This window comes from Peromyscus leucopus, chromosome 7, assembly GCF_004664715.2.
Source record: "Peromyscus leucopus breed LL Stock chromosome 7, UCI_PerLeu_2.1, whole genome shotgun sequence".
NCBI classification, from domain to species: domain Eukaryota; kingdom Metazoa; phylum Chordata; class Mammalia; order Rodentia; family Cricetidae; genus Peromyscus; species Peromyscus leucopus.
Window position 1 is genome coordinate 113682578 of NC_051069.1, and position 20808 is coordinate 113703385.

Below are 20808 nucleotides of genomic sequence, written 5' to 3' on the forward strand. Positions count from 1 at the left end.
CAGAGCCAAACCCAGCTTTTTAAGCAGGTACTGGGTGTTTGAGCTCAGGTCTTCAAACTTGTGAAAAAGTGCTCTTTCCCACTGAGCCAGATCCTCAGCTCCAACAGGCATTTACTCTTCACAGATCACTTAAGCCAGTGGTTCTCACCCTTCCTAATGCTGCAGCCCTTTAATACAGTTCCTCGTGTTGTGGTAGCCCCAACCATGAAATTATTTTGTTGCTACTTCATAACTGTATAATTTTTCCTACTCTTATGAATGGTAATGTAATTATCTGATGTGTGACCCCCAAAGGGTCTCTACCCACAGATTGAGAATCCCTGACTGAAACCCATGCATCTCTCTGATTGCTTATGGTCCTGGGAGGTAGGTGGGTCACATTGTTCCACATTTGGCTTTACAGGATCTGCTGCTCAGTTACTGACCTAGGTCTGGACGTGGGTGGCACATGACCAAACACACTATGGTTTATCTTCAAGATAAGGCTTTTCCAAAAGCCTATTCCCCAGGTTGACCAGAGCCCTGGGAGCATGACAAATAGGTGGGCTCCCGTCTCAGTGGCAGAGAATCCAAGGGATTTGCCTGAGCACAAGACTGTCCAAGTGGTGTGGCAGGTATGAAGCTCACTTTAGGTTTGCAATCAATTAGTAATTTGTACTGGTAACATCAAAGGGCCAATTTTACTTTTGCTACTACTCATTCTCCAGCAGAGAGGACTGGCTTGGGGATACTCTAGATCTAGAAATGTTTGCTTGGAGTTATATACTAAGCTTGAACGACTAAAATATAGATGCTCATAGCCCTAACACCATGTTGGACTTTGCTGTCTGCCTGCCTCTGATGTGAAACTATGTCCCTTTCCTGGCTGGATTATCATCTACAAAGTGCTGTGTTCTGCTGAGCTGAAGTGCATAACTTCATACAGCACACAGTGTTGCAGCTTGTGCGAGAATGTGGTAACAGCCTTGCAGAACACTTCAGTAGGAACATTCTTTCCCCTAACATTTAAAAAACAGAAATTTAAAGAGCAACTCTCAACAGGGTGAGAAGCAAGGAACAAAGTCTAAGAGCCCCAAAGACTGTAGTGCGAGATCCTAAATGACAGCAAATGCAGGACTTCCCTCGAGTGGTGGGAATGAGCTCAGAATCCTGTTCTCGCTGGCACTGGTTGACTTTTCCATTTTAGAGTCTTATGTGGATGAGGCTGGCCTTGAGCCTCTTTACTCCACTTCCCCACCATGCTGGGATTACAAGTGTACAGTCATGCCTGCCTACTTATTTTCAGAGCAAACCGATCTCCCTTGGCTGGTCCTCAAGTGTTAGATCAGCACTTGTTCCTCCTTGCCCTCATAGGCCTCACCTGGTCTGTGGGTGGCCCAGTTTTTCTCTTCTCTCCCTGTTCTGGTCCACCAACCATTACTCCCTGAGAATAGACCAGCTTTATAACCAACTCAGAAGATAAAGTTAAGGCTAGCTGTCATGGATACCTGTTATCTCTCAGTGCTTAGGAGACCAGAGCAAATAGATCTCTAGTTTTAAGGCAGTCTGGACTATGTTGTGAGAGCTCATCTACCCAAAACAAAACAAAACCACCCCCAAACACAAAGCACCTGCTAAAGAAACTCCTTAGCTCTCCTCCCACTTTGAAGACCTTTCTGGAAGTTTCTTTCTTAGGCAGCTGTGGTGGCAGATGCTAATAAGCCCAACTTTCAGAAGACTGAGACAGGAGGAACCAGAATTCAAGTCCAGCTTGGGCTATGTAACAAAACTCTCTTCAAAAACTCACATTCCACACACACTGATGCTGCACTTAAAGCCCCGGACTTAAGAGCAAACCTTGCTCCGTCAGAAAGCCCACAGAGGAAGCCAAGCACTTAAAGCCTAATCAGATCTCTGGAGAACCTGTTAAGTTTATTCTGAAAGAAGAAAAAAATGTCAATTGTCATTCATAGGTCTGAGGGAATTTCATTTTTTATTTGCATTTAAAGTCCCTCTTCTTCCTTATGTTCCCATCTGTGAATGGCTTATACTTGAACTTCATGTTAAGTTCCCAGCGGGAGAAGAGTGGGGAACGCCTCACCACATACAAAAGCACAACCCCAATCTCTCCACGTCGATAACGTCATCTTCTTTCTTGGGGTGTTACATGCTCTAGAGAACCTGATGTTTCCCAGCTGCTGTCTGGTGTGAGGAGAGAAACGCAGCACACAGCCCTGCAGAGGACGGCGGTGGAAGAGAGCAGAAGCACTTGCACGGCGCTGGTCCAGTTCCCAGGAGCCTCCAGGATGCACTCGGACTCCTGAGGACATGGTTCTGTGGCAGACAGTATGAGGAAAGCCCTCTCTGCCCTGGGCCCTCACGACTGCACTGTGTTCTAAAGGCAAAGGGCATGTGGTTAGGGAGCAGACTGGGCCCCCGTATAGTGCCAGAGTGACTAGTGCACCATTTGAGGACAAATGGGGGAGGCATGCATGGCTTGATTCCCCAGAGACAAGCAGAAAAGCTGGGGCACAGACCAATTCTAGTGTAACAGGAAGACTGCAGATCATAACGATGGTCGCTGATTTGGCATCAAAGGTGTGATACTGTCAAGGCCACAGTGGCTGAAAGTGGCACCACCAGCATGCTGCAGCCAGAGAATAAATGGCCGACACGTGTGTGATCGGAGGATGTTCTGGGAGTGCCTTAGCCAATAGCTCAGAGCTTCACAGGAAGGCCACTCTGCCTGGCAAGCTTCTCTTGGACACTGTCTCCCGTGGAGCCTTCGAGGCACTTACATAGCATATTTCTGTGTCCACTCTCTTGCTAGTCTGTTGTATCTGGAAGAAAAGCAGATGGAGCGACACCCTCACTTGGAGCGTTATCCTTTCAATGTGGAGCAGAGAACATAAGGCTGTGCTGGGCAGGCATGGGGACTGATGGGTGAGAGAGACAGGCTTTCTTTGGAACAGAAGCATGTCAGTCATGGGGGTAACCCGTTAGCTTGGCGGTTCCTGTTGCTCCTCCGTAACTACCTGTGGTGGAACATGCACTAACGCAAACCTCATCTTTTCTCTCCGATGCCCTTCAGTATGAATGCATGATGTGCAAAGAGTTCAGCTTGGAATATTCCAGCTGTCTGGCACACAAACTCCAGAATGCTGGCATAGTCTGCGAATCCCTATGACCCCTGTAGCTGGATCACCTCTCTGTGAATGGCTTATCACATCCCTTGACTGTTTACCATGAACATAAAACACCATCTGCTCTGTGGTACCTAGTGGGGCACACACTCTGTAGGTGTGTGCATTTAGCTTCATACTGTAATGAGAACTGATGCCATACATACAACAGTCAATCAGAAATGTGTAACTAGAGGATACTGAAAAAATAATGTGTTCTCTCTAAAATAGCTCCCACTAAATATTAAAATAAATAGAGCTTCAGCTGGGCATGGTGGTGTGCTACAACCCCAGCACTCAAGAGAGAGAAGTAGGTGGATCTCCGAGTTCAAGGCCAGACAGGGTTACTCAGTGAGACCCTGTCTCAAACTTAACACCAACAAAACAAACAAGAAAAACCTTAAAGTCCAGTCAGTTCAAACTCACTTTGTCTGGTACTGGGAAACTTCATTAAGGAAAATAGATTTATAAAGGCTTCAAGAAAAAAAGCTTGAAAAAAACCCTTTCTATCCTAATCTCTTCAGACAAAACTAACCAATGAGCTAAGACTTATTAATCTTCTTGTTTATTTGGTTTGCTTTTTTGAGACATAGTTTCTCTGTGTAGCCCTGGCTGTACTGGACTCACTTTGTAGACCAGGCTGGCCTCAAACTCAGAGATCTACCTGCCTCTGCCTCCTGAGTGCTGAGATTAAAGACGTGTGCCACTACTGCCCAGCTTTTTTGCTATTTTTTAAAAATTAATTTATTTCATGTGCAATGGTGTTTTGCCTGTATGTCTTGTGTGAAGGTGCCAGATCCTCTGGAACTGGAGTTAGAGACAGTTGTGAGCTGCCATGTGGGTGCTGGGAATTGAAAACTCTGTGTCAAAAAACCAAAACCAAACCAGACAAATAAACAAACAACAACAACCACCACCACCACAGAGCACTGGCTACTCTTTCTAGAGGATCCAGGTTCAATTCCCAGCACCTCCATGACAGCTCACAACCCTCTGTAACTCCAGTTCCAGGGGAGCCAATGCTATCTTCTTGCCTCTGTGGGCACCACATACGCACGTGGCGCAGAGACATGTATACAGGCAAAATACCCACATAAAATTTTAAAAAAGACAAAGCAGATGCGGCTCTAGAGCACACACTGGCCGGTGCCATCCGCAGGTCTGCCACACTTGACCCAGCTCAGAGACTGACCCATGCTAGTGACTCCTGCACATGCTTTAGCAACCAAGCTTCAGGATAAGGCTGTGCCTGGCCAGCGGAGGGAGTCTCTCGATTCTGGGTCTGGCAATCAGTGCAGAAACAGCTGGCAGTGAGGGCTGGGTCTGCTGATCACACAGCCACACACTGGATTTCTAATCTTCACCAGGAAACCAACCTTGGCAGTGCTGCCCACCTTGACTGCTTCAGCCTCACTCTGGGCATTTCCAAGCAGACAACCCCCTTATTTTCTGTCATAAACCTTCTGCTTTAATTCAGAATCTCCTCGTCAGTCTTCAGTCCTCTGCTGGCTGACCCCTGACTTAGCTGTCCTCAGGTCAGGGCTCGACACCTTTTTAGGATTCGGCAGTGGTAGCTGTGAGCTATCCAGGAGGGCAAGGTGCTTTCATCCCTTCTCCCTCCTCTGAGTCAAAGGGTGTGTTAGGAAGAGCCAGGAGGCTACGCCAGGGCACACCACTGCATACATGGGCTTGGCTTGGGCAGGAAGATATCCGTGGGAACCTGGGCAGCCGCCCACAAAGCCAACCCAAATAGGACGCATACTTCTCTCTGTCGGCCTTGTAGGTGTGGGCTATTTCTGGCACCAGAGGGTCATCAGGGTTGGGGTCGCAGAGCAGAGAGCAGATGGATAAGAGAACTAGGAAGAAAAGAGAGGGTCAGTCAGTGGAAGCCACGAGCCTGTGGGTCCCCTGCGGGTCCAGTGAAGCTCCTCCACTGCACTGTTCTCTCTGCTGTTCAAACACCAGCATGATGCACATCACAGTGTAGTTCCAGCACACTCTTCTAGGACACCTCCCTCCTCTGTGTGGTCCTGGTCTTTACCTCCCTACTTCCTGGAAGCCCCTGAAGTCTTAGCTCTCCCACTCTTCCAAATCCCCTTGTCTGTGCCCATACCACATATCTGTAGTGCCCCAGAAGTCTTTGTTTACTGGTAAGAAGACAGGAATCAGAATACTGAAGTTAGAGTGAGATCTGAACCAGGACTGCAAAGTCAATGCATCTTCCTGCTTCTGTGCTCTCCTGTGTGGAGACAGTGCCAAAGGCCTTGAACAAAAGAAGTCATTTACCAGGGCTTGCCAAGGAGCAGGTGAAACTGTGAGAGCTGTATTTGCGCTTTGCCTTAAATCTACCATGACTCAAAACAAACTTGCTTCAGTGAGTCCGAAGTCCTGACAACAGTTTCCTACGGGTAAAGCTACCTATGGGCAGGTGGGTCCCCTTTAATGAAGAGACTCAATTCCAATGTTCTGAAAGCCTGCCACTTGAGGGCTGTGGACCTCTCTCCATCCACTCAGGGCTGCCTGTCCTTTCTCAAGTGCCCCTTGCCGCTACTCTCCTCTCCGCCCTCTTTTCTGACTCCTTGCCTAAGACGCCACTGGCCCTGGGGGCTGGCAGACTCTGAGGGCTGCTCCTGACTTGCCTGGCCAGTGGGATAAGGCTGCCTACCTGAGATACAACCCAGAGAAGAGACATTTTGACAGAATGTTGGCCTGTTTCCTAGATGTGTTAGTCTGACAGAGTGCACTGCGACCCTGCACAGTACAGAGGCAGTGGCTCTGTCCTGGATCACCATATCCACCTACAGGCCTTTCTAGCCTTCCAAAGGCCACCCTGCCAGTTGTCCCAGGCAATTTGGTGCCTCTCCCAATGCCCAAAGCTCTGCCATTTGCTTTGCCTTATGTCCCACTTATATGGGGGGCGCGGCTTTTGTTGTTCCACCTACCCATACCCAATCTTAGTTCAGGAGCACCTATACTTCTGTAGCATGGATAGATTAGATTGTTTTGTTTTTTTGAGACAGGATTTCACTGTATAGTCCTAGCTGTCCTGTAGACTAGGCTGGCCTCGAACTCACAGAGATCTGCCTGTCTCTGCCTCCCAAGTGCTGGGATCAGAGGTGTGTGCCACCACACCCAGCTAAACTGAATTCTTAATCTCACTCATTGCAAGCTCATTATCACTTGTTTTGGGAAGGGAAAATGCCTTAACAGATTCTTGAGATCAGGTCCTGTGTCTGTCCTTTCAGAGATGACTCACAGTCTGTGTTGGTCCTCCTTGGATCAATGAAGGAAGGAAGAGAAAAGTTGAATATTTGCCTTTTGACTTTTAGGTGAAAATTGCAAGTTGTCTTCTTGTACCCATTTGGCAGTTTTGAGCATCACACGGCATCTCAACTGACTGCTGAGAACTACTAGGACATAGGTGCTGTGCTTTACAAGCTGTCTCCTTACAGTGTGGAGAATGAGGTGGCACAGGACGGGGCAGGACTCTGAGACCTGGGGAAGTTGTCTGTTCTTCCCGAGCTTCCATGTACACTAGCCAGCAAAGGGGTAAAAGTACATGAGACAGACATGCTGAGAACATGTCAGTCTCTACCTTTGGACACAGTCAATGCTGGGGACCACTGTGACCTCAGGATGTCCAGGCAGATGCTGCCATTGCTGTTGATATTGGGGTGATAGATTTTGGTAGTGAAAGCAACCTGTGAAAATAAGATAGCAAGTCAGATAAGCCACAAGGAACTCTGGAAACTAATCCAAGTGAAGAGCAGCTTCTGCTGAGCTGTGAGCTGTGCACCCACCCCAGCTCCTGCGGGGCCTAGGCAGGCAACCCCAAGAGGAGCACTGCTAGTATTCTGACCAGTTTCCAAGGGGTTAGGATTCTGACTTGCTCTCAGGCTTAAGTGGGCGGGGCCCGGAGACCTATCCCCCCACATGCTGGTGATATAGCCAACTTGCCAGCCCAATTCATTGCCTGACTCACTTATGGGCAGAGGCAGCACACTCCTATGCCAGGATAATGTAACAATAGTAATGCCTAAGAGATTTTAAATCTTTTTAAAATGCCATGTACTTCATTTTTTATATTATAAGAAGACATTTGAGAAATCTTGAACCTTTCCTTGGGAGCAGTTTTTAGGAAGTGATTCAGGATATAAATACCAGTTATATATACCTTTTAACACAAATCTGTAATTCTGCAAGGACTCAAGAGTATCAGTCTACTACTACTGTTTTGCAGACACCCATTGTCTGCTCTTCTATGATATGGAGTTCAGTATTGATTGATAATACTAATTTATCTAAAACTTTTATTACCTTTTATAAGATCCACTTCACAGAGGTCAAATGAGCTCCAGATAAATGAGTTTTCAGTTTTCCTCACCCATCTATTCCTAAGGATAGTATTTCTCTCTCTCCTGGTCTCCCTTTCCCAATTACTAAGACCATGGGCCAAGAGGTTCCAAACAAATTCATAAATCTTCACTCTTGTCTCTAGTCTGTGTCTGTTTCAGTGGGCTTCCATCTGGATGACTGACATATCCAGGCATCAAGCTACTGACTTCAACCTGTGAGACAACATGGACCTGCTGAAGGCTGATGTGGACCAGTCCAGCCAAACATAATTATTTCCTGTCTCAACAGCTAGGCCAGATGACCACATGCCTGGGTTCCCTTCTTATCTTTAACTAGCCAGAGTCCTGACCACTTGTGCCCCATTTCTGCTTGAAGCAGCTATGGAGAATATGTCATTCTGTGCTCCCTGTTCCCAGGACAGGCTGGAGGGCTAGCTTAGGGATGGAACCCCTGGCATAGAGTCCACCAAGAGGGTCTTTTCCCTTTTCTCAGAGGGTCCTTTTTCTCAGAGTTGGGCCATACCCTGACTGTTCCCATTCAGCCTTGGGATCTTTTCCCTGTCACTTTTCTTTGCCTTCTAAGGAGACAGTTTAAGAAATAATTATTTCTATAAAAGTCATTCAGGATTGTAGTCTGGCTGTACTCAGGGATCAGAACTATAGCTATAGGGCATTAAAAATGGTGGTGGATTCAGATATCACTGTCAATGGCTTAGAGAATGTCTCTCCTTACTCTGGATCTATTCAGGCTTAAGAATGTGAGCCTCCCTGTCCTTGCTGACTTCATTGGGCTGTGACCAACTGGGAAACCTGTATATTCAGATTTAATTTATATATGGTTTCAAAGTTAATTTAATTTATAATTTTAATAGATTTTGTTCCCCAGTCCTCAAACACCTGTAGAGATCTGAGAATATGGCATTTAATACAAAAGCTTTTGATGACAGACATGTCAGCTCCTGGCAGCATCCTGTATCTCCTCAAGAAGACAGATGGCCGCATAAGAACTTCCACCTGGAAGCTCATGGCAGGGCTGGGATTGCAGAGAAAAGCTGAGATCCTGTCCAGACTGTGACTATGAGGAGCAACAGGGATCGGTTGTCCTCTCTGCCAAGACAAGCAGAATGACCTCCCCACATTTCTACTTCACAGAATAAAAAATCTAACAGATCTTCTGGGCTTATCAGCCTTTGGGGCTTCTGTTCCCCTCAATGACCATGGACAGACTTGGGATTGCTGCCTAGGTAGCTGGAAAGCTGTCTCACTTCTTCTTAAATTTATCCTTCTCAGATATGATGATGTTTGATGACTAGGGTATCAGTTTAACTGCCCCAATCCCAAGATTACAAGCACCTTGGTAGCTCATTAATAAGTTTCCTGTTATAAGACAGGTATGCCTCATTCACAGACTTCATGGTACAGGATAGACTGGTTTCAGATATAACTCCAGAGGTTCAAAGTTTTAATATTGATAAATGCAGCTTTGATAAACTGATAAAACATTGACTACAAAGAGCTCTTAAGCATCCTTAAGTGAATTTTTAACCCTTTTGCTATGATAAAAATCTATTTCCGCTGTCTTACAGATACTACAGGCTCCTGAGAAAAGTTCTGCTACTGTATCAAGAAATCTGGTCTGATGAAAACAGTCTCCAGAGCCCTTTTTTGACCTCACCTATTTTTGAGCATATTTTGCAGTTTCCCTCCTCCCACCTGGGCCAAGGGGCTCCCCAGATACGCCAGCCCCTGCAGCTGCTAACACCAGCTCAGAGGATGCCAACTGGGATAGATGCACCCCTATCTCCAGAGAAATGGCTCCTGCTCTCCTAAAGAACACATCATCTCTCAATTCACTGCCGGTACCCCTTCTCCAGGCTCAGGTGGGCACCTGCCCAGCAACTGGAACCTGGTTTTCCAAGATGTCCCAGTAAAGGGCGTATCCATTCGCTCTCATGTCTCACTCACTCACCCTTGCCTCTTCTGTACAACCAGGGCACTTCTCTGTTCCATTGTTTCTGGCAGTTATCACTCTTCCCATGGCTAGCCCAGCTCATAAGGCCAATGATAATAGTCTATTTTTTCTCCTAACAACCTCAAGGAACAGATGCCTGAGATCTCCACAATGACAGCCAACAATGCTTCTTCACTCATGCCTCCCGCTGTGCCTGACTCCTGGTTTCCCCCTCCCCACTTCATCCCTTGTCAGCCTGAAGCAGTCTTGGGAATTCAGCACCCTTGTTCCCCCACCTGCTATCCATAACTCATCTTTTTATAATAATCAAAATGGAGGAATATTAATATTCCGATCCGCTCCTTGAAAACCATTGTTAGTATTCTGACCCACTCCTTGGTGCCACCCTGAGTGTGATGTAAAAGTCTCATTTTAAGGAAAACCCCCTCCCCTTCCTCTCTCTATTCTGCCTTTCTTCCCATGAGGTGTGCACCTTTGACCCCCTCTGTAGGGAAAGGGGCTAAAGAAACCCACCCTGGCTCTGGAGCCCAGAACCAGGGAAAGAAACACAGCCTGGGTTTGGGACCTGAGCCAGAGAAATGAACACCTTATCCCCAAACCCAGAACCAAGAAAACATGCCCTGACTCTGGAACTAGTACCAAAGGAACACTCTTGGTCCCTAGAATCAAAGCCAGTGAAAGAAATATGACCCAGCCTTAGAATTAGTGTCAAAAAGCTAAGTAAGGCCAGTGAAAGAAACCCAGTTTGGCTCAAATCAGAGCCATCTCTGCCCCTGGCCAACTGACTTGTGAAACCAACCAATCACAGAGCAGCAAAGTAGAATCCTGGCCCTGGGGCCCAGAACCAGGGAAAGAAAAACAGCCTGGTTTTGGGACCTGAGCCAGAGAAATGAACACTTTATCCCCAAACCCAGAACCAACGAAACATGCCCTGACTCTGAAACTAGTACCAAAGTAACCCTCTTGGTCCCTAGAATCAGTCAGTGAAAGAAATGTGCCCTGGCCTTAGAAGTAGTGTCAAACAGCCAAGAAAGGCCAGTGAAAGAAATACAGTTTGGCTCTGAAATCAGGGCCATCTCTGCTCCTAGCCAATAAAACTGACCAATCCCTGGGCAGAAAAAAAACTAACCACTTACTGGTTGACTCTGCCTCCAAGACATCCTATATAAACTGCCTTGCCTGGTCAGTTGTGGGCTGTTCTCTCCACCCTGGTAGAGGCAGCTACTCTCCTGGACTCCTCCTTCCCAAATAAGTCTTTTTCTCAAAAGAGTTTTGGGTGTGAAGATCTTCATTCACTGGCACAGAGAAGAACCTTGCTGAGACGTCCCAGAGTGGACAGAGCAAGGAGGAGCTGAACAGAAAAACTTTGCTGAGATGTCCCTCAGTGGATAGAGCAAGGGAGAGCTGAAAAAGTAACTTTTCTCATTTCTGCAGGGGTTTCCCCTTTCGCAGAGTGAAGCAAAAGAAGCAACATCTTAGGCTGGAGAAGCAGAGCTCTGCTAGGAAGCCCCCTTAAGTGGGGGCTGAGCAAAGCTCAGCTGTAGAGGCTCTCCAAGAGAGGAGCAGGATTGCTATATCCTCGGTGAGACCATCCCCCACCACACCAGGTATGGCCTGACTCTCCTGAACTGTCAGGATACCCTTCCTGTCCTAGCAGCTCCAGGCCTGACTCTCCCAAGCAGTCAGAATAACTTCACCTCCAGGACAGAGCTGTCCTAAGCGGCTCGAGGTATCCGGGATACCTCACCCTCCAGGGCTGCTGTCTCATTGCAGCTCCAGCTATCACCTGACTCCCCAAGTGGTCAGGATACTTCTCTCCCAGAGCTGTAAAACTTACACCCTCTCTCTCTTCCTCTTTCTTTCCTATCTTTCTTTTTGTCTATTATAATAAACCATTTCTGTGCGGATGCAGTGTCTGGGTTGTGAATGAATGTCCACTACCACTGCCGCTGCCATGCCTGCATGGTATGTCCTGCCTGCTGCTGCATTTGCCCAGTGTGCCCACCATGTTTCCCTGCATGCATGGGATACCCGCCTGGGTCAGCCCATTTCTTGCTGGATTCTCATTTTGAACATGGGGACTGATGCCAACTTTCCTAAGCACTGTGCTGTGAAGAGTAACAAGCAGGGTGGTAGAACCCCAAAACCCAAATATCTGCACTGAAACCAACTTAATTATGGTTTTGAGGAGGAAGCAGTCCCCATGAGAAACAGCCAGATAAAATTCACTCCACTCTTTGCTTAGCTACTTTAGTCTGGGTGACTAGGATGAAAAAGAATTTGTTTGTTTATCAAGAAAGAGTGTTACTATGTAGCTCTGGCTGTCCTGGAACTCACTCTATAGACCAGGCTGGCCTTGAACTCAGATATCTGCCTGCCTTTGCAACAGAGTGCTGGGATTAAAGGCATGTACCACCACCACCACCTGGCTGTAGGGCATTTTCTTGATCAATGATTGGTGTAGGAAGCCACAGCTCACTGTGGGTGGTGGCATTCTGGGCCCTGGGTTGTATAAGAAAGCAGGCTGAGCAAGCCATGAGAAGCCAGGCCAGTAAGCAATACTCCTCAATAGTCTCTGCACATGTCCTGTCTCCAGGTTCCTGCTTGAGTTTCTTCCCTGACATTCCTTGCTGATGGAGTATAACCTAAGAGTCGTAAGATGAAATAAACCCCTTTTTCTCTAAGGTGATTGGTCATGACATTTTATTACAGCAAGAGAGACCATAAGACAAGGACTAATCATGAATATCTGAAGTTTAATGTCCCAGCAGGTTGTAACCATTGATCTGGAATGGAAGCGCATTGGGAGAGGTACACATACAGCTCTTTATCTGTGACACAGAAGGTCATTATACGCTGTCCTTTTATCAAAACATTATGAGAGTTGGGGGCAGCTCACCTTTGGGGGCTTGAAAGGATAATCTGTAGGGAAGTGGATGGTCAGGAAAAAAACACCTCCTTGGTAAGGACTGTCATTCTGGAAGGTCAAGGCAGAGGAAGAAATCAGTGCCTGCCGGAATCATGAAGCACTAGAAACAAACTAGAGCTGTGCATGCAGCAGCACCACCTACCGGGCCCATGATGGTGGCCTGCCAGTAGAACACTGCAAGACAAAAGAGAAGGGCATGTCACAGACTCCTCAGTGAAGGGTGAATGTTCTACTAAGAAGTTGTCGCTACGCTCAGGGCACAAGGTTCACACAGAACCACCTCATTTCTGACACTGACTACAAGTTCGGGGCTTTGAAACGCTCTCTTCCTCCCTCTCTCTCTCTCTCTCTCTCTCTCTCTCTCTCTCTCTCTCTCTCTTCTGAGACAGGGTTTCTCTGTGTAGTCCTGGCTGTCCTGGAACTCACTCTGTAGACCAGACTGGCCTCAAACTCACAGAGATCCGCCTGCCTCTGCCTCCCCAGTGCTGGGATTAAAGGCGTGCGCCATTGCCACCTGGCTGGAAAGCACCCTCAAGCTCCATAACTCACCAGGACTCCCAGGGATCCCTGGAGCTACTGGACCCAGGGTTATAGTTACTAAAGTGGCACAGATCCAAATGAAATTTCCTGGACACAGTCACTGCCCATCGGGAGTGCTTACCAGGGCAGCAGTGTAAGACTCCACTGTGACATGACTGATGCTCAGCAGGCTCAGAGACCAGCTCAAAGATCTCAGATCTTTTTTTGGTGTTTTTTTTTCAAGATTTATTTTTATTTGATGTGTGTGGGTATTTTGCCTGCATGTATATATGTGTATCATGTATGTGCCTTGTAGTGAGAAGGCTATAACAGCATTGGATCCCCAGGAACTGGAGTTGAAGACAGTTGCGGATGCAACATGGGTGCTGGGGACTGGAATCAGGCTCTCTGGAAGAGCAGCAAGTGCTCTTGACTGCTGAGCCCTTTCTCTAGCCCCATGACTGATTAACTACACAGGTATAACCACTCTCTCTTTGCAGAGAATTACACCTTAGCTAGTCTTCTGCCAATTTACATGTTACTGTTGACAAGCTTTTCTGTTCCCTACTTTTTCCCTTGATTCATTTTGAAGCCCTTTTGGAGAGTCTCTCTCAGGCTGTGGGGCCTCCTGGTCCCACACCTCATCTCCCCCAGTGGCCCAGGCAGTGTTCTGAGGACACAATGACAAGTCAAGATGGAGCCTTCCTGTTCTTCTCAAGTTCCTGCTCTTCAGCAGCCAGACTTTGTTACCAACCCTCCTGTTCTCTCCGGGGCCTTGGGCTGTCTTCACTGCTCTGCCTGTGCCCAGAGCGGCTCCTGTGTGTGTGTGCGCGCTCCTCAAGGCTGCCCTGAATGCCCCAAATAGCCATATCCAAGGCTACAGAGTACCTCAGGGCAGTGGACTCCAGAGCCTCTATGGAAGCTGTCTTCTCACTCATGGGGTGAGCTTCTGAGTTTTTAGAGGTCTTCCTCTCAAGAGGATTCATCTCATACAAATCCATGACAGGTACTGAAGGTGGGCAAAGTCTAAGGCTTGGACCTGTCCTGGTTTTCCCGTCACCTGTCGGTCCATGGCAGCAAGACAGGGACAAGACTCATGTTTTGAACACAAGGACTAAAGAGAAGCTTCTGGAACTTTCTCCTTGGCTGCAGATCTTCCTCAATATTTCAATCAAATGCTCACTTACAGTTGCCTGAGCTAATGAACTATTCCTTCTTTAAAGCATTTTAAACTGGTTGTTGTTGTGTGTGTGTGGTGTCACCATGCACATATAGAGGTCAGAAGATGACTCTGTGGAGTCGCCTCCTTCCTTTCATCTGTGAGTTCTGGGGATTGAAGTCAGGCCATGAGACATGAGCAGCAAACGCCTTCACCTGCTGAGTCATTCACGGCTTGAAAGTATCACTTCTTTTGCTTTTGACTGTTATAATTCCATCTCATGCTAATTATTTGGTTCTTAAATTCTTATTTATTCTTATTGTGTCTATGACGTCTGTGTAGGGCTGCTCATGTGCTGTGGTGTGCATGTGGAAGTCAGAGGACAGTACTCTGTGGGGTCAGCTCTCTCCTTCCACCTTTACATGCACTCGGGATCAATTCAAGTTGCCAGGTTTGCAAGGCACACCCCTTTCCTCATCAGCTATCTCAATGGAACTAGGATTACAAGTATGTACTTCAGTGTGGGTACTGTGTATCAAACGCAGATCCTTAGGTACTGACTGAATCAACTCTCAGTCCTAAAAAAAGTTCTTATAAAGTAATAGTAAAATATACATAACATAAAAATAATCATTTACAAGAGGCTCAAAATTTAAGGCTATTTATATGGTCTAAAAAAAGAAATTATGGGGCCAGGGAGATGACTCAGTGAGAGAGAGTGAGAGTGAGAGTGAGAGAGAGAGAGAGAGAAAACATGTGTGTGTGTGTGTGTGTGTGTGTGTGTGTGTGTGTGTGTGTGTAGATAGGTGCATCTTAGGGGCTAGATAATTAACCAGCCAGTCTAGCCAAAAAGGTGAGTTCCAGGTTCAGTGAAAGACCCTGTCTCAAAAAATAAGATGAAGGGGCTGGAGAAACAGATTGGTGTTAAGAGCAGTGGCTGCTCTTCCAGAGCACCCAGGTGCAATTCCAGCACCACATGGTAGCTCACAACTGCTTATAACTGCAGTTCCAGGGTTTCTAATGTCCTCTTCTGGCTTTTGAAGGTACTGTTGTGACTAGACGTACATGCAAATAAAATAATAAAGTATATATAAAATAATAAAAAAATAAAGTGGGAAACATCTCTGGCCCCCACATGCACACACTTACACAATTTGTATAAACAGCTTTGTGTGCATGGGATTTACTTATTTATTTATTTGGTTTTTCAAGACAGGGTTTCTCTGTGTAGCCCTGGCTGTCTTGGAATTTGCTCTATAGAGCAGGGTGGCCTTGAACTCAAGAGATCTACCTGCCTCTGCATCCTGAGTGCTGGGATTAAAGGCATGTGCCACCACTGCCCAGCTTTGTGTTTTATGTTTTGAAACAAAGTCTACTATATAACCCAGGCTGGCCTTGAACTTTTGAATCTCTTACTTCAACCTTCCGAGTGTTTGAACTACTGATATACATCACTATGCCTGGCCATTTATACAACTTTTAATTGTATAATCCAGTGGCATTATATACATTAATATTCTTTTTTTTGAAAGATTTATTTATTTATTTTATATATACAGTGTTCTGTCTGCATGTATCGCTGGCTGCCAGAAGAGGGCACCAGATCTTGTTATAGATGGTTAATGAGTCACCATGTGGTTGCTGGGGATTGAACTCAGGACTTCTGGAAGATTAGTCAGTGTTCTTAACCTCTGAGCTATCTCTCCAGCCTGTATTAACCTTTTTTTGTAAGATTTACTTTTATTTTCTGTGTGATTGTTTTGCCTGGATATATGTATGAATACCACATTCGTGTCTGATGCCTGTAGAGTCCAGAAGAGGGCTGGACTTGGAGTTAGGGGTGGTTGTGAGCCATCATGTGAGTGCTGGGAATCAAACTGGGTCCACACTTCATCCATTCACCTGATAGGCACTGGGGCTGTATTAGCTACTGTCCACATCGCTGCAACAGAACACCTGAGAAAAGCACCCTAAGGAGGGAGGGGCTTACTATAGGCCACAGTTCTAGGGTACAGTCCATTATGGTAGAGAAGTCACGGCAGCAGGTGCTCCAGGCAGCTGACCACTGTCCACAGTCAGGAAGACAGCAGACCGACGCTGATGCTCAGCTAGCTTTCTTCTCATTTATTCTGGGACTCCCCCCATGGAAAGGTCCCCCCACATTTCAGGAGGATCTTCTCACCTCACCCTAATCTAGCACTTCTTACAGGCAGAGCTGAGGTGTGTTTCTATAGCGACCCAATCCAGCCATAGCCATCAAAGGCTGTTCCCACGGGATCAGACCCCGCCCGCCCGCTCTTCAATTCTTTGCTGTGTGGGAGATGCCACCCTCCTTACAGTCTTCCTTCCCTGTGACCGCAGTCACTGTGACCGCAGTCACTGTACAGTGAGGAGGACTGTCCAGAGCCCCAACAGCCCACAAGTTGAAGTGAGATGTGAGCAGAACAAGGGCTTGGAAACCCTAGTGGGGTGACTCAGCCTCCAGCCAGCCTGCCGTGAGGTGGTGGAGGTCTGGCCAGAGCTGCTTCTCCAGTCTCCTTGTGGAGGGGCACAGAGGTGGAGAACAGTGACTCATGCTCTCCCCGCTTGGCAGAGGCGTGTGGCAGCTACCACAGCCCTTGGCAGTCTCCTGCCAGCCTGGCTCACAGGGACAGTCCTCTTCAACCAGCTGAGGACCACTGTACTAGTAGCCCATGTCTGATCTGGGACAACCTGACTTCCTTATGACTCAGTAGAAAAAGAGTGACTTCTGACCCTGCAGGCTCCATTTGGAATGTAACCTGACCAGTCACACAGAGGTGAGCTCATGAGCCCCTGAAAAAGCAATTCCGGCAGTAGCCTGCAGATAGATCTTCACTGCTTAGCCTGCCCACTTTACTAAGTTCTCAGACTTTCCCCTTCCTTCCTTTCTTTTTTATATATACATATATTTTTATTTTTTGGTTTTTCAAGACAGGGTTTCTCTGTGTAGTTTTGGTCCCTGTCCTAGCTCTGTAGACCAGGCTGGCCTTGAACTCACAGAGATCCACTTGGCTCTGCCTCCTGAGTGCTGGGATTAAAGGTGTGCTCCACCTCCTCCACCACCACCGCCACAGCCGCCGCCCGGCCCTTCCTTCCTTTCTGTCTTTTTGGATACTGGCCAAAATCCTAAGTATGTTCAAACTGCCTCTTCTCTGGACTTTCTCACCATGTCTCTGAAGAACCCAGTTTCCAACTTCATACAGAGGCTGAGCTCCATTGCTGAACACATCTGTCATAAACTCTAACTGAAGAGGCAACTATTTCTCCTCTTTTCCATCTCTCTCCTCCTTGCAATTGATGAAATTTACAGCTCAGCTGTCCTGCTGTTATTGTTCTCAAATTCTAATATAAGGGATAATGTCCTTGAGCTTCAAAAACAACAAAACAAACAAACAAAAAACAAAGAAAAGAAAGAAGAGAAAAAGTAGTCCACACTAGACAAGGTGGCACACACTTATAATTCCAGCAATCTGGAAGATAAGACAGGAAAATTAATAGTTTGAGGCCAATCTGGGCTACAATTATGTATTCCAGGCCAGCCTCAGCTGTCTCAAAAGAAAGCAAAAACAAACTAATAAAAAGCAATTTGTAAGCATGTGAAAGAAAAGAATTAGATTTCTTAAAAACTCCTCAACTGAGGAGAGTGGGAATGAAGTCTGGGCCCTGATAACACTGGAGGTTTGGGTTGCAAGCCTTCCGAAATCTTCTGGAAAAATACTTACAGTCATCACCTACAGGTCCTGCAGAGCACTGGGCAGGAGGGTCCCTCTGTAAGTCAGTCAGTTCCTGGAATACAAGAAAGGAGTCAGGTTGCTGTATGGCTAGGGAGCTGCATTTATATACTGGTCATCTAGCTATGACTAATTCTGCTGGTGCAAGTCCTTCAGAGACAGTTGGGAGGAAGGCCAGGCAGGAGCCTACTTACAGAGGTGGATACAAAATGGTCAAGAGTTAATGGCGACAGACTAGGGAGATGGTTCAGCACTTAAGAGCACTTGCTGCTCTTCCAGAAGACCAGAGTTCTGACCCCAGCACCCACTTCAAAGGGCTCCAGGGGATCCAACACCCTCTTCTGGCCTTCAAGGGCATCCTTACACATGTGACATAGACATACACAAATGCAAAGACATACGAACAAAGTAAAGATAGAGAGTTCAAGGTGAGCAATAGTTTGTACATAGGAACCAAAGATCAAACTGAGATCCAGATGACACCTTTGGGGTTCCTGGTTACAACTTGTTATTTTGTCTTTTTTTTTTTTTTTTTTTTTTTCAGAGCTGAGGACCGAACCCAGGGCCTTGTGCTTGCTAGGCAAGTGCTCTACCACTGAGCTAAATCCTCAACCCCCCTGGTTACAACTTGTGAAGCCACCTATGATGGCTAACCTTGGTTGTCAACTTGACTATATATGGAATCAATTAAAATGCAAGCAGCTAGACACACCTGTGAGAGATTTTCTTGACTGGATGATGTGAGGTGGGAAGACCCATGCTGGCCACACCATCTGGTGGCAGCCCACATAAAAGGACACGGGAGAAGGAGGCTTTTACTGTTTTCCTGCTTGATCTCACTCTTGCTGGCAAGCTCATCTATCCTGCAATCCTTTGCTGGTGGTAAAACCTACTTCTGTGGGATTCCAAGAGACTGAAGACCAGCTGAGACATCCAGCCTGGTGATTAAAACAACCACCAAATTCTTCACTTTTCCACACAGAGACAGTCACTGTTGGACTAGCCAGACCACAGCCTGTAAGCCACTCTACCAAGTCCCATAGATATTTTCCCATTCTATCAGTTCTGCTCCTCTAGAAAACCCCAGCTAATCCACCATTGAGAGGAACGTCACACTGTGAGCCTAGCTAGTCCAACAGCTATCAAACTGCTCAAAAGCACATCCTGGTATCACCATTGTGGAGTCAAGCCTTAGAGACCAGAGAGAAAAAACAGCCAAGGAGGAGCCTAATATTAGAACGCCCGTTCTTATGAGTCTATCAAGGGATTCTAATAGACTCTGGACATTTTGAAATGGCCTCTGTTCTGTCTTCTTGGATGTCTGTCTAGAGCCTATAACCCTAAGATGTTATTCTAGCCCATGCCTGATCTTGGGGAACGGAATCATTTTCTCTGCCCAAAGGGCTCCAGTTTCACCTCTCCCTCATGTTTCTTTCCAGGCACCAGTCAAGAACTTCCTTTCCTCACTACATCCAACTGCTGTACAGTGGGACATGAGTGTGCTTTCAGGGTCCTCTAGATAGGGCCACTGGAAAGGCAGCCCAACTGCCACACCTGATGACCCCAATCAGTTCAAAGAAGCCATCTAGACTGTCATCTGATAGTTGGGGTTAATTCTTCAGGAGGGGGAAATGATGAGAGCAGGAGATAGCACTTGTTACTCTTACAGAGGATACAGGTTTGATTCCCAGCACCCAAATGGTGGTTCGCAACTGTTCCTGCGGATCAGATGTCCTTCCTTTCTTCCTTCCTTCCTTTTTTTCTTTCCTTTTTGGTTTTTCGAGACAGGGTTTCTCTGTGTAGTTTTGGTGCCTGTCTTGGATCTCGCTCTGTAGACCAGGCTGGCCTCGAAATCACAGAGATTTCCGCCTGGCTCTGCCTCCCGAGTGCTGGGATTAAAGGTCCAGCTTTTCTTTTTTTAATGATTTATTTACTTATTATTTATACAGTGTTTTGCAAGCAAAACACCCATACACATAAACTAAAAATAAATACAACTTTTGTTTGGTTGGTTTTTTGTTTGTTTTTTCGAGACAGGGTTCCTGTGAAGCCCTGACTGTCCTGGATCTCTCTGTAGACCAGTATGGTCTCGAACACACAGAGATCCACCTGCCTCTGCCTCCCGAGTGCTGGGGCCTGGCAAAGTAAATACGTCTTTTTAAAAAGAGGTTATAAAATATTATTTTGCAGTATAGAAAATTAGAACTTTTAATGCTATGTGCAAATGTGGATCACAAGTACAGCACACCTTTATTCCCAGTTCTCTGGAGGTAGAGGCAACTCTGTGAGTTCAAGGTTGGCCTGGTCGACATAGCGAGTTCCAGGCTTGTTAGGACTACATAGAGACCCTGTCTCGAAAAATAAACCAAAACATAATTACAGCGATTTTTTTTTTCAGGAACAGGAAAAGAACGAAAAGCAGATAGGTTAAAATGTTTACAAATGATAACGGGTGGTGAGGGGGAACAGAAGTGGGTTTTATTTTATTTTTCTGCGGTGCATCTCCCAAATTCCAGGTTAACGGACTAACACAAGCCTGTCGCCTACAGGCTGAAAGGCTGCAGCGGCTCCTCCAGCTCATCCTCACCGGCTGGTTACCTCGTTAGGCATTCCCACGCCTCCCTAAACGCCAGCCCGCAGCTGCGCGCGCACGTGACCCGGTCGCGTGACCCCGCCCCCGCGCGCCGCCCGCCCGGCGCACGCACCCACCTCCTAAATCCGCGCCGGCGGCGGTTCCGCCTCGCGCGGGGCCAGGTGTCAACGCGCCCCGCCGCGGGTTTCTAGTCGCTGCGGCAGCCCGCGGAGTGGAAGGGCGGGAGGACCCCGCGTCCGCCGCTCTTACCTTCTGGATCCGTTTCAGCGCCATGCTCCCGCTGCTCGGGCCCGGCCGGCCCCGCGGGGCTGCCTGAGGCGGCCGCCTGGGCCGCAGCGCTGCACGCCGGGAGCGGCGGACTGCGCGTG

The 20808-nt window shown here is 47.2% G+C and overlaps 1 protein-coding gene across 3 annotated transcripts; it reads right to left on the reverse strand.

Annotated features, from left to right (window-relative positions):
- Positions 1-1892: 1892 nt before the first annotated feature.
- Ube2d4 (ubiquitin conjugating enzyme E2 D4 (putative)) lies at positions 1893-20796 on the reverse strand. 3 transcript variants are annotated; one of them, XM_028870597.2, is made up of 8 exons: positions 20690-20796; positions 17839-17902; positions 12560-12591; positions 12388-12465; positions 6757-6862; positions 4924-5017; positions 2778-2819; positions 1893-2374 (listed from the first exon to the last, which is right to left on the reverse strand). In XM_028870597.2, exons 1-8 carry the CDS (start codon positions 20711-20713, stop codon positions 2152-2154), a joined length of 663 nt encoding a protein of 220 aa, XP_028726430.1. In that variant the 5' UTR covers positions 20714-20796; the 3' UTR covers positions 1893-2151. The 3 variants fall into 3 exon arrangements, with proteins under 3 accessions (XP_028726430.1, XP_028726432.1, XP_028726434.1); XM_028870599.2 differs by lacking the exon at positions 20690-20796 and adding an exon at positions 20557-20659; XM_028870601.2 differs by having other exon boundaries at positions 2232-2819; positions 20690-20795.
- Between the last annotated feature and the right edge of the window lie 12 nt (positions 20797-20808).